Source organism: Boleophthalmus pectinirostris, unplaced genomic scaffold, assembly GCF_026225935.1.
Source record: "Boleophthalmus pectinirostris isolate CB_2022bp ecotype Guang Dong unplaced genomic scaffold, ASM2622593v1 HiC_scaffold_6, whole genome shotgun sequence".
Lineage (NCBI taxonomy): Eukaryota > Metazoa > Chordata > Actinopteri > Gobiiformes > Gobiidae > Boleophthalmus > Boleophthalmus pectinirostris.
In genome coordinates this window covers 38,041,561-38,053,916 of record NW_026571447.1, presented here as the reverse complement: position 1 = coordinate 38,053,916, position 12,356 = coordinate 38,041,561, and the positions used below count along the sequence as shown (strand labels likewise).

Here is a 12,356-nt window from a genome sequence, read left to right as displayed (position 1 = left end):
ATGCTTAAAGCTATTAAATAAAAGACTTTGCTCAATATGTCTCTTTTATATTGTTCTTTCCTCATGCAAATTGTTGGTTCATTCTTCCAGTGTCTTTTTGCACATTTAAGGTTTTGAGTGGGATTGATGACATGCAGCTGTTTAACCTCTGTGATGTCTTTGAACTATTGATATTAGATTTTTGTTCATGGGAAAAAATAAAGGGAAATGTCAGTGAAATAGTGGGATATTGTCTGAATAAATGAGAAGGTTTAACTGCACTATGATGGAAGGAGCACAGATACATGTGTGATGACATTCTGTCGGCACTGACTGTTCTGGAGATGTTACAGACACGGCGTGTTTCTCCAATACAAGATTCTGATTGGTTCTTTTAGGCTGTGATCATCTCTTTGTTGCACATATGACCTTTCACAAGGAACTTGAGTGAGTCTGAAGATTGTGCACTCTGCATGTAAGACTAAAGCAAACAGACTAGTTCATGTGTGGAGTACGTTTACATTTCTTGTACATGTTACAGGCATCTATAAAATGTCTAAGACCTTTAAACAAAGTAGAGAATATTGATTCATTTCCTACCTGGTCATTTTGGGCAGAATGTCTACGAGTCATTTCTACTCAGTCTACACTCCATAAAAGTACTGACTGTTTATGTCACCTCAGATGTACTTTATCCTTCAGAAAGTTTGATTTCATAAACCTGGTCACATACTGAAAATTGTGGGTTTCACTGCTTGGTTCTGGGGTCAATAATCATGAATAATTGTTAAATTGTGGTGTTTTTTTCCTCACAATAACCACAATACTAAAACATGACCTGGTGACATCCATACTTGCTGCTATGTCACAGTCCAACCGTACATTCAAGCTTCGTGACGAGGTCTATAATGCTCTCTTGGATTACAAAAATAGTCTTCCTCATTTAATTTGCAATAACATCCAACAATAAAACCTGTCACAGTTTGCCTAAAGATTCTATAGAAATCCTGAATGATCAGATTTGCCTGTAACATATATGAGCATAAAGAATAAGCATAAAGTGATCACAGACTTTTGAGAAATGCAGCAGTACTAGTATATTATAAAGTTTGAGGAGGAGCCACTGTGGTGGGCATTTGTCCCTCCAGCGTGTCCTAGGTTTACCCTGGGGCCTCCTTCTGGTAGGACATGCCTGAACACCTCCTGAGGGAGGCGCCCAGGAGGCATCCGGAACAGATGCCCGAGCCTCAGCTGCTCCTCTCGACGTGGAGGAGCAGTGGCTCTACTCTGAGCTTCTCGTGTTTGACTGAGCTCCTCACTCTATCTCTAAGAGAGCGCCCAGACACCCTGCAGAGGAAACTCATTTTGACCGCTTGTACCTGTAATCTTATCCTTTCGGTCATTATCCAGAGCTCATGACCATAGGCGAGGGGAGGAACAGATTTAGCAAAGCAAGTAAATCGAGAACTTTTGCTTTCGGCTTAGCTCCCTTTTCACCACAACGGTACGATACAGAGACCGCGTCACTGCACCGATCCACCTGTCAATCTCAAACTTCTCCATTATTCATTTAAACCAAAATCGAAAACTGTTATCCATTTTTTTATTTTGGTTTTGGAGACAAATAATAACGAAAATAGTTATTTGTTTTCTTATTTTTGGTTTTATTTTGAAAAACGAATGAACGCATGACACACGGACTGAACTGCTGCACAAAAACACGAAGCAGGAAACAGACCGCCGAGCCTCGTGTGCGGTTAGCTCGGAGCTAAAGCTAAAACAGTTTGTTAAAATGTCCAAAAGCCAAACACTGAGAGCTTTGGTGAATGAGCGGCTGACTGCGGCTGCTGAAGAGATCTTTGCGCTGTTTGAAAGAACGATAGCGGAGTATGAGGAGGAAGTGTGTCGCTCCAAAGAGGAGAACCAGAGGAAACAGGAGCTCCTGGACTCGATACTGAGCCCCTCAAAGAGTCCTGGTCCCGGTCTGAACCAGGACCCTCCACACACTCCACGGATTAAATTGGAGCCACAGGATCTGAGCGTCAAACAGGAGGAACACACGCTCCTAGTTCAGGTGGGATTTATTTATGTCTAGAATAAAGTTGGGTAAAATTTACAGTCTAAGGTTGGAGGGGCGCAGCTTCTGTGTCAATATTTCATGTCATATATTTATTTATCAGGATCATGTACAGTTAGAATAAGCATTTGAAAAAACATGTAAATGGAAACACAAAGGCACCTGTAGCTAAAGGATTAGACGAACAACAGTATGACTTTTCCACTTCTTACACTGTATCCTGGACAACAGAAAACTTTACAGCAGACTCTGTATTCACACTCACACAGTTAGAATAAAATGTTTTATTTAAGTTCTTCACAGATCGCATGAAGGCTTAGCTCTTATAGTCATTATTATAATTAGCCTATATTTAGGGCTGTCACAATAACCTCAGAAATGAATCACTGCGGTCCTGTCTCCTCTCCAAAGTCACTTGCAAATACATGGACATCTGTGCAACAAGCCCACCATCAAAGAGTTTTCAGTGCTGCTGGAAATATTGTAACTCCACGCCCATCATCTCTCAAACCTCAAAAGGTGAATATGCTGTTTTTTCTCACATGCAACAAGGACATTGCCCAGGTATGTGGTGACTGCATACTGCGCTGTTGAGCCACTGTGATGCACTGCAGGAGAAATAGAAAAGAAAAAAGATTCTGTTTCAAGATTCAATTTCATTAGGGGTTTTTCTTCTACAGTTTTTAGGGCATTTGATCCAGTTTCCCCAAACCATGTCAGAATATCACTACTGCCTCAGGGCTCTAGGGCTCAGCAGGCCAACCCAATACCTCACAATTTATAACAGAAAATGTACAAATCAGAGCTGTGTCTTTTTACATATGAAGGAGAGGGAACATTCTCTAATGCAGAGAATATATGTTTAGGGCCATTTGCTGATTTGATGTCTTCTGGTCACAGAGATCCCTTCATCTGGAGGCTGTGCATTTGTTATCAGAAAACTAAAAGAAAAGAAAATTACACAAACATTTAGCGCATTTCTGATTGAAATTAAGAACTATTCTGAATAAGGTTTTCAAGTGGGTCAAAATATGAATATTATTTTGTGTCCCAGGTCTCAGTGGGCGTCCCAGAGTGCGATGCTGTTTGTGTGAAGACAGAAGAGTCCTCACTGCTTCATCAACGACAAGCTGAACTCAGAGAGGAAACACAGAGAGAGGACATCAGCGCAGAGACACATTTACACTCAGAGACTGAGGGAGACACAGAACACTCCTCTGACACTGATGATGAAGACTGGAGAGCTCCACCCAGGTGTTCAGCTGCACAGATGGAGACAGACGCTGATGGAGACCATGACAACCAAGTCCAGATCAGAACCCAAAGCTCCGCTGCACAAAACTCAGGTTTATTCCTGAAATACAAGTCTGCACCAGAGACCAGTGCCACTGTGAACAATGGATACATGTCAGGAACAGCAGAAGGAGCTGAGGGCAAGAAACTCCAGTGCTGTGTGTGTCAAAAAAGGTTTGAGACTAAGGGGAAATTACAAAGACATAGAAGAATTCACACAGAAAAGAAATCATTCAGCTGTTCAACCTGTGAGAAAACATTTAATCGAAAGGCCTTTCTAGAAAAACATGAAATGCTACATGCAAAGAAACCATTCAGATGTTCAACATGCAAGAGATTTTTTACAACAAAAGATAATCTAGCTCAACATATAAAGATACACTTGGGTGAAAGACCCTACAGCTGTTTAGTTTGTGAGAAGACATTTTCTCAAAAGTGTGATCTAAGTAAACATGAGAGAACACACACAGGTGAAAGACCTTACAGCTGTTCAATTTGTAAGAAGAGTTTTACCCGCAAAGATATTCTGGATGCACATCAGAGAACACACACAGGTGAAAGACCTTACAGGTGTTTGACGTGTGAGAAGAGATTTTCCCGCAAAGGTATTCTGGCTGTACATGTGAGAACGCACACAGGGGAAAGACCTTACAGCTGTTCAATGTGTGAGAAGAGATTTTCTGATCAGAGTAGTCTTGTTAAACATGTGAGGACACACACAGGGGAGAAACCTTACAGCTGTTCCATCTGTAATAAAGGGTATACACGTAGTTTTCATTTGAAGATTCACATGAGAAATCACAGAACAGAGTGTGACTGAAGGATTATTGATTGTGTTCATGAGATGTTATAAAGCCTAAATTCTGTTTTGGAGTTTGCTGTTGACGACACAAAATACAGATGTTTGGCCCAGATCAGCTCTTGTATCTGATTTTGAACCATAACAGAGAAACAACCCTCTGAGAGTCACAGGCAGCTGCTTCTACACTTTTACAGCACACTGCATGATGTAAAGGCTTTTCTCCTGAACTACAAGAAAAACTGGTTCTGATTCAGACTGATTCTCTGCTCCTGGCTCCGCTTCTTCATAGCTGCATTACACCGAAGCAAGTGGCAGATTTTCATGTTTTTAAGTGTTTAAGTTTGTTTGTTTTTTGTGTTTAACACTGGAGTAGACATTTTTCAGAAATTTGCTTGAAATTGGTCAAGCACCAAATGCAGGGAAATCATTAGAAGGTCCTTAAAATCTCTTCAAGTACAATATTCTAAGAGCTTTAAGCTACCAGTACATCTCAAATACACAATAATGTTTCTTAATTTAAAAAAAAAAAAAAAAAAAAAAAAAAAAAGTTTTTGACTTGGGCTGTAAAAAAGCAGTCAATTCCAGAAGTTTAATTTTAATAGACAAACATTTAGACCAGGGGTCTCAAACTCAAATTACCTGGGGGCCACATTAGAGAAAGTCTGAGTGAGGCTGGGCCGCATTGAGTATTCGATAAATAGCGGTTGCACGGGAATAAAAGAGAGAGAAAGAACAACATGCAACACACTTTTTTAATCTTTAATAACAGTTCAGAACATGAAAATGCATTCAGATCGTAAGTTTAAACTAATACGTCTACTCTTCTTCTTTTGCCTACTCCTTGCTGGTTGAAACCTGACTACACTTCATCTTGTACAGCTGAGAGATATTTGGCTTGCAGGAGGAAGCATATGAGATCCTCAGGATAGATTGAAGATGCTCATCAGTGAGCCTTGACCTGTATTAGGTGCTTTCACACCGACAGTATTTGGTGCGCACCAAACGATGCATTCGAACCAGAAGTGGTTAGCTCGGTTCGTTTGCGTTGGTGTGAAAGCGTCAATCGGACTCTAACCCGGACCAACTCAAGCGGATCGAGATCTCAAAAAAGAGGTGGTCTCGGTACGCTTGAATCCGCACCTCTGGTGTGAACGCGAACCCGAGTCCAAACCATAGACAGCAGGTCCAAACGAACTATTCGAAATGCATCATGGGAGAAACGCGCCTCCTTTGCCTGAAATGACGCGCTGTACGACTCCAGCGCAGTAACAGATTGTTGTCCAGACGCAGCCGCGATTCATTTTCGAATTATTTTACCAACAATGGCCAATAAAGAGAATGTAACACACAAAGATCAGAGCAAGTCAAAAATGGGGGTGTGTATTTCTGTTCAGGACCTGCACAGAGGTCCCGGTGTTCCCCGTGATCATGTAGGAACCAGCATTTGTTATTTTAGGCTTTAATTAACCAAATAATTTTATGGCAATAGGCAATCGCCCATTCAATTGATTCACCTTTAAAAAATGTCCTGCTTTTAGCCTAGTGTGAGAAATACAGTCGGACTAGATCCAAACCCGAGTCCCGAACCAGCAGTAGCAGCTCCGGTTCTGTCCGGGCTCAGATGACGTAGAGCGGGGAGTGAAAAGCGCTTTCCCCGGGAAGAACCAAATGCGCAGAGGACGGACACCAACTAAACTGGATTCACGCTTCTGTCTGGATGCTTTGCACCACCTCGGAACCAGCCGCGGTTCTTGAGCGCGGAGGACAGGAGCAGCAGCGCATTCTCACTTTCCCCGCACGGAACCAGCGCGCAGACGGCGGAATGTACCCGCTCAGACCCAGTCATTGTGCACTGGTCTTGCTCGCCACCGTCTGGAACCAGCACACGGAGGACAGAGCCTTCGGACCATCTGACCAACGCACTTGTAGGACGACAGAAGACCAAGGACCAGACCCCAGCCCCGTCCTGAGGAGCTGCGCGCTGCTGTGAGCGCTGTTGGCTGCTGCTGTTACCCGAACTCTGGGCTGATGCGGTAAGTTTGTAGAAAGTTCTACATGTTGCTGTTTTATGAGTTCATGGTGATAAGATGAGGACGGCCCGCGGTATTAACAGGGAACGTCAGTATTGGTTACTGGAGATATCGCTGTTCTACCGGGATACAGAGGCTCGTTAATCGGACCAGTTTTGGTTCGCTTGCCGGTGTGAAAGCACCACACTGGAGTGTATCTGCTTCTCGTATGTCAAACATGGATGGAAGACGCTTGTTTTTGCCTCGTAGTTTTTGCTAACATGTCGCCAAGCCTCTGGAATAGATCAGTGCAGTTTTGTGGTGCTTACATATTGGTGGGACAGCTGTGTTTGCCGCTGAGTGCGCGTGGATTTCGGCGACACATATGTGGAGCTTGGTCATCGTGTTGCCAGCAAGTTACGCACCGAGTGTTGAGCAGGTAAACAGACTGTCAATGTCTTTTTATTTCTTATTAGCCCCTCCAATAAAGGTCCCATACTTATGAACAGGGGAATTCCGTCAGCGCCTCCTCTGCGCTCTGATACTGTGGTTGTGGGAGCGTAAAGTGAAGTGCGCACACGTGTACCACCACGTGTGGTTTGTTTTGGTTCTTCGGTGACGCCGTATGTGCACGTGTACTCGTATTAACAGATCCACTTAGACTCGTTGCTTCACAACTGCTGTAAGTTGAGTTTTGGGATGTAAACTGCGCTAATAATCTGTTGTGAATCTGCATGGGCACCGATTGCAGCTTCATCTGTCAGTGCGGCCCGCGGTGGAGGGGTGGGATTGTGCGTGCGGGCCGCACTGACATTATTCTTTGGAATTAAGTGGCGGGCCGCAAAAAATCCTTCCGAGGGCCGCAGTTGGCCCCCGGGCCGCGAGTCTGAGACCCCTGATTTAGACAGTCTTTGCAATTAATGACATTTCTATTGTGTTATTTCTAATTTTTTTTCACCCAGTCTTTATTTATAGAACTTATTACAACACTCAAGTTGACCACGGATCCATCAATCAAATCAAAACTTAAACATTCAACATTCAGCAGTGAAATAATAAACCAAACTGTATTAAAATCATTCAACCTGCAAAGTCTCAGATGTCCAGAAGGGGGAAACCTACTTCAACCTACACCAGGGGTCTCCAACCTTTTTCCTTTGGTGAGCTTCTTTACAAACCAAAAAATGCCAGACAGCTGCTCATTTTAGTGGCTGCAAAAAATTGAGACGATTATAAGTAAGAGGGCAAACCTTTGGGTATAGTTAGATGCCAATGAAACATAAACCACAGTCCGTAAGTTGGACTTCAGAATTATACATTTACAATTGTAATAGGCATGTAATTAACTAAACTTTCGTTATTCAAAAAAAGGGGGAAAGTATTTCCCTATTTTCCCTATATTTATTTATAAAAATGTACTTAATAATAATAATAATAATAATCATGTATAAAAAATAAAATATAAATAAATTGTGTATATATATATATATATATATATATATATATATATATATATATATATATATATATATATATATATATATATATATATATATATATATATATATATATATTATATATTTTTTTATTCAATGAGATTAGATATTACAGTGGAGGACGTAATAGGGGGTAATGGGGTTTGGGGAATAAAAAAAAATTGTCACATTATTACTACCAACTGTTGCTCTCTGTGACCTCTGCTTTAAGTGCACAAAAAAAAAAAATTCAGCACATTGGTATAATTTTTAAATCTTTGGGTGAGCTACAGGTTGGAGACCCCTGACCTACACGAACACGTACAGTTAACAGTATTTTCTCTTGCAGTTTCACTCTGCATTCATAATATGAGCATTAAATGTGAAAATAACAACTGTCTCTTCACTGAATCAGAGTTTATCTCGCTGTCAAAATAGAAATGCAAACGTCTCAGTGAGGACAGTACAGTTATAGCTGTATGGAACAGAGCCTCTAAACGAGAAATGCAGGGTACAAGTATATTATAAAGTTTAAGAAGGAGTCACTGTGATGAGCATTTTAGGAGTTTAACATCATGACCAGTGGGGGCAGTAATGCACTCACCGTGTCTACTCTGCTGCACACAAAGCAGGAAGCAGACCGCCGAGCCTCGTGTGCGGTTAGCTCAGAGCTAAAGCTAAAAACAGTTTGTTAAAATGTCCAAAAGCCAAACACTGAGAGCTTTGGTGAATGAGCGGCTGACTGCGGCTGCTGAAGAGATCTTTGCGCTGTTTGAAAGAACGATAGCGGAGTATGAGGAGGAAGTGTGTCGCTCCAAAGAGGAGAACCAGAGGAAACAAGAGCTCCTGGACTCGATACTGAGCCCCTCAAAGAGTCCTGGCCCCGGTCTGAACCAGGACCCTCCACACACTCCACGGATTAAACTGGAGCCAGAGGAGCCACAGCAGCCACAGGAGCCACAGGAGCCACAGGAGCCAGAGGAGCCGAGCGTCAAACAGGAGGAACACACGCTCCTAGTTCAGGTGGGATTTATTTATTAACTAAATAAATTTAACTAAAATTTAAATCTGCAGTTTTTGTGTGTTTTTACATTTACGTGCTTGAAACTATCAATACTTTATAAATATCTTTTTACCCACGTCACCCACACGCACAGGCGACACCATGTGACTGCAGGAGGTCCAGAGTGTGTAAATGTATTTGCGTGGAGACACTAACAAAGCATCAAGCAAGTCTAAAACTCATTAACCAGGAGCTTGGACGTGCAACAAACATGTTTATTAAAATCATAAACAATTAAGAACTCATCATATGAAGTATAAATACCAGCAATGGAATACTGTACCGTGATTCTGCCGCTCTTTTTTCTCCTCTTTCTGACACTTGCTCAGTCAGACAGTGGGTCTACAAGGTTTTTAAACACTGAACAGCTGATGTTGTGTTTTCTCTCTGTTTGGACCAATGTCTTGGATGCCATTGCCCTACAAAAAGATGTGTGTCCCAGGTTAAAGTCTTTGTGGTCAGCAATTCAATCATTTTGCCTAATCCCTCAGTAACCAGACTCTGCTCAGCTGTTTTCTTAACACTAGTGTCCCTTCAAAATTACCGTCCCATCTCAAAGCTTCCTTTTTTGTCCACGATTTATTTCAGAAGACTGCTCCTGTGGTCTCTTGGTCACTCCAGTCTCTCCTAATAGATCCCACCCCACGGTTTGTTGTGCACATGTGATAATTATTTTGTTCCCTCAAAAATGATCTTATGGCCACAAAATACATAAATACAAATTTGCCTCATCACATAAACATACATGTCAGATAAAAATGCCTGAATCGTTCTAAAAACCTTGTAAAGTCGATACAAAGAGAACAGCCACATATCCCTGAGGTGATTGTGTATTTGTATGTGGATATGAATATATAAAACTACTGAGGAAAAACACATAAAGAATCAGAACCCACTTAGATTAGAGTAAAAATGCTCATTTCCATTTAGTCATGTTGACATTGTGTAACACCTTTTTCTGTGCTGTGATGTGGCACATCTTTGTAGCAAAATCTAAAAAGTATTTTAAAAACAAATCAGTTTTACAACAATTGTAAAGAAGTCTTTTCACAAACATCGCATCATTGTAATTTTAGACGGTCACTATAAATTTGCCATGTAAAAAAATTGAATTAATTACTTAACATGTCTGTATATCTGTATTGGTTTAATAATTATACAATTGTCCCATCTTAAACTGTATATACTACTGTCTTTTTAACAATTAGAATTGTGTTTTTCTTAGTAAAAACAACTGTCACACTGCAGGACATCACACTCATGCATGTACAATTTTTTCAGCAAAGTTGAATTTTTGCAAATTAAGAAAATGATAATTATTAAATTTGTTTGTGTATCTTTAAATCCTTCACCCCAGAGCTCTTCCTAGTTTAAACATGTGAGATGTGCTCACTGTCCTTTTAAATGAGTTTAAATTAGTTTTTCATGTCACACCGTGTTATGATTCCTTCATCTGGAGGCTGTGCATTTGTTACTGTCCTGAGAGTGATACATATAGAACTGTATTTCTATCAAATCTCAACCAAGAAAATGACAGAAACATTTAGGACATTTCTGATGGAGATAAGAAATATTCTGATTCTTGTTTTCAGGGGAGTCCAAATATTCATTTTGTGTCAATCTCCCCCACCACAGGTCTCAGTGGGCATCCCAAAGTCCAGTGCTGTTTGTGTGAAGACAGAAGAGTCCTCACTGCTTCAACAAAGACAAACTGAGCTCAGAGAGGAAACACGGGGAGAGGACATCAGCGCAGAGACACATTTACACTCCTCTCTCACCGACAATGATGAAAACTGGAGTGCTCCATTCAGCTGTTCAGCTGCACAGATGGAGACAGATGCTGATGGAGACCACAGCCAAGTCCAGCCACAGGTTTCACTGCACAAAACTCGTGTCTTTTCCCGACATACAAGTCTGCACCAGAGACCAGTGCCACTGTGAACAATGGAGACATGTCAGGAATACCCAAAGGAGCTCAGAGCAAGAGACACTGGTGCTCTGTGTGTTATAAGAGGTTTAATAAGTTATCATTATTACAAAACCACATTAGAGTTCACACAGGAGAGCATCCATTCAGCTGTTCAACCTGTAAGAAAATATTTACTCAAAAGTCTAATCTAGATAGACATTTAAAGATACACACAGGTGAACGACCTTATAGCTGCTCAATTTGTAAGAAAGGATTTATCCAAAAGTGTACTTTAGATGCACATTTCAGAACACACACAGGTGAAAGACCATTCAGGTGTTCAATATGTGAGAAGACATTTGCCTTCAAGTGTAATCTAGATGTACATGTGAAAATACACGCAGGACAGAAACCGTTCAAGTGTTCGACATGTGAGAAAACATTCTCTCAAAAGTGTAGTTTAGATGCACATTTGAGAACACACACACAAGTGAAAGACCTTACAGCTCTTCAACTTGTAAGAGAACATTTTCACATAAAAACCAACTAAATGCAAATGAAAGAACACACACAGATGAGAGACCTTACAGCTGTTCCATCTGTAAAAAAGGGTTTTCACATAGACACTGGAAGAATCATATGAGAACAGAGTGTGACTGAAAGTTTATTGTTTTTTCCTAAATTCTGTGTTGGAGTCTGCTGCTTCCTTGAGAACATGATAAAAACAAATAAAGTTTTGTCATTGTAACAGTCAAATCTGAGCACCAAGTGTGACTTTTAAACATGATATTAAACAATATTTTTGAACGATCAAATACTTTTATTTATTGGTGGAGAGCACAGATACACATGTGATCAAATCTCGTCTGAATTATGACTCTGTCTACATCTCCAAAGATCAAATTGGTCTGTTCCACCTTATGATGTCATTTAGTGGTAACTTTAAGATTAACGGCTATTTTTAGTCCCAATTAAAGATACACACAGGTGAATGACCTTATAGCTGTTGAATTTGTAAGAAAATTGAACACTCTACAATAAATTAGAATAACCAAAAATGGACCTTCCTAAAATTATATGTTGGAAACTTTTGTTAACATAGTTCAGTTGAGATTGCCACAGAAAGTCGACAGTGTCTCCTGGTGCACAGAGAAGTGAAGGTGTCTTAATGAACTCTGTACAGCTTCAGATTTCAAAGCAAATCCAGGGCTGACATGACTCAAATTATAATTGTAATTATCTGAAATACATTTCTGCAATGGAACTGAACAGGCTGATCACTAATCCAGCCTTACATTAAAGAAGAACTATTCAACTTTGGTTTGAACTGGCCCTGGGAGAGATCGCCGAACAGGTAAAGGACACAGCGCAAAATCAAGAGGTAAAATGTAGTGAGCGTGGCTGCAGATACAAGGTGCTGTCCCAAATTTGGAGAAGAGAATGTCTGTTTGGCACATTCAAATCCAGCTCCCAGTTGAGCCTGGATGTGGAGGAGCACAGGTGACCGCACTGATACGGTCATGTTAGTGCACCTATCAAGTTTTTAACATCACAGCCTTTTGTGACAGTTTGTGGTGATATCATGTTAAATAAAATCTGCACTATTTCATTTTAAGCACAGATTTGGCAGTTCTACGTCTCCATACGTACCCAATATAACTAATCACGTGGGTCCAAGAGCTTGATCTTCTTCTTGGTGTTGTTTAACGCAGTTGGCACCACCTTAGTGAGGAGCATTACTGCCCTCTG

The 12,356-nt window shown here is 40.9% G+C and overlaps 1 protein-coding gene and 1 pseudogene across 1 annotated transcript; both read left to right on the top strand.

Annotated features, from left to right (window-relative positions):
* The first annotated feature begins 1,700 nt into the window (after positions 1-1,700).
* On the top strand, positions 1,701-4,553 carry LOC129411918 (zinc finger protein 501-like). Its single transcript, XM_055164321.1, has 2 exons — positions 1,701-2,053; positions 3,111-4,553. The coding sequence occupies exons 1-2, from the start codon at positions 1,772-1,774 to the stop codon at positions 4,167-4,169; spliced, it is 1,341 nt and encodes a 446-aa protein (XP_055020296.1). The 5' UTR covers positions 1,701-1,771; the 3' UTR covers positions 4,170-4,553.
* Positions 4,554-8,252: 3,699 nt separating this feature from the next.
* On the top strand, positions 8,253-11,406 carry LOC129411921 (gastrula zinc finger protein XlCGF49.1-like; annotated as a pseudogene).
* The last annotated feature ends 950 nt before the right edge of the window (positions 11,407-12,356 follow it).

Excerpts from the sequence above, each read along its gene's own strand:
- LOC129411918 (XM_055164321.1), top strand. The coding sequence starts at position 1,772 with ATGTCCAAAAGCCAAACACTGAGAGCTTTGGTGAATGAGCGGCTGACT. Across the intron at positions 2,054-3,110 it reads AACACACGCTCCTAGTTCAG|GTCTCAGTGGGCGTCCCAGA; the intron begins GTGGGATTTATT and ends TTTGTGTCCCAG.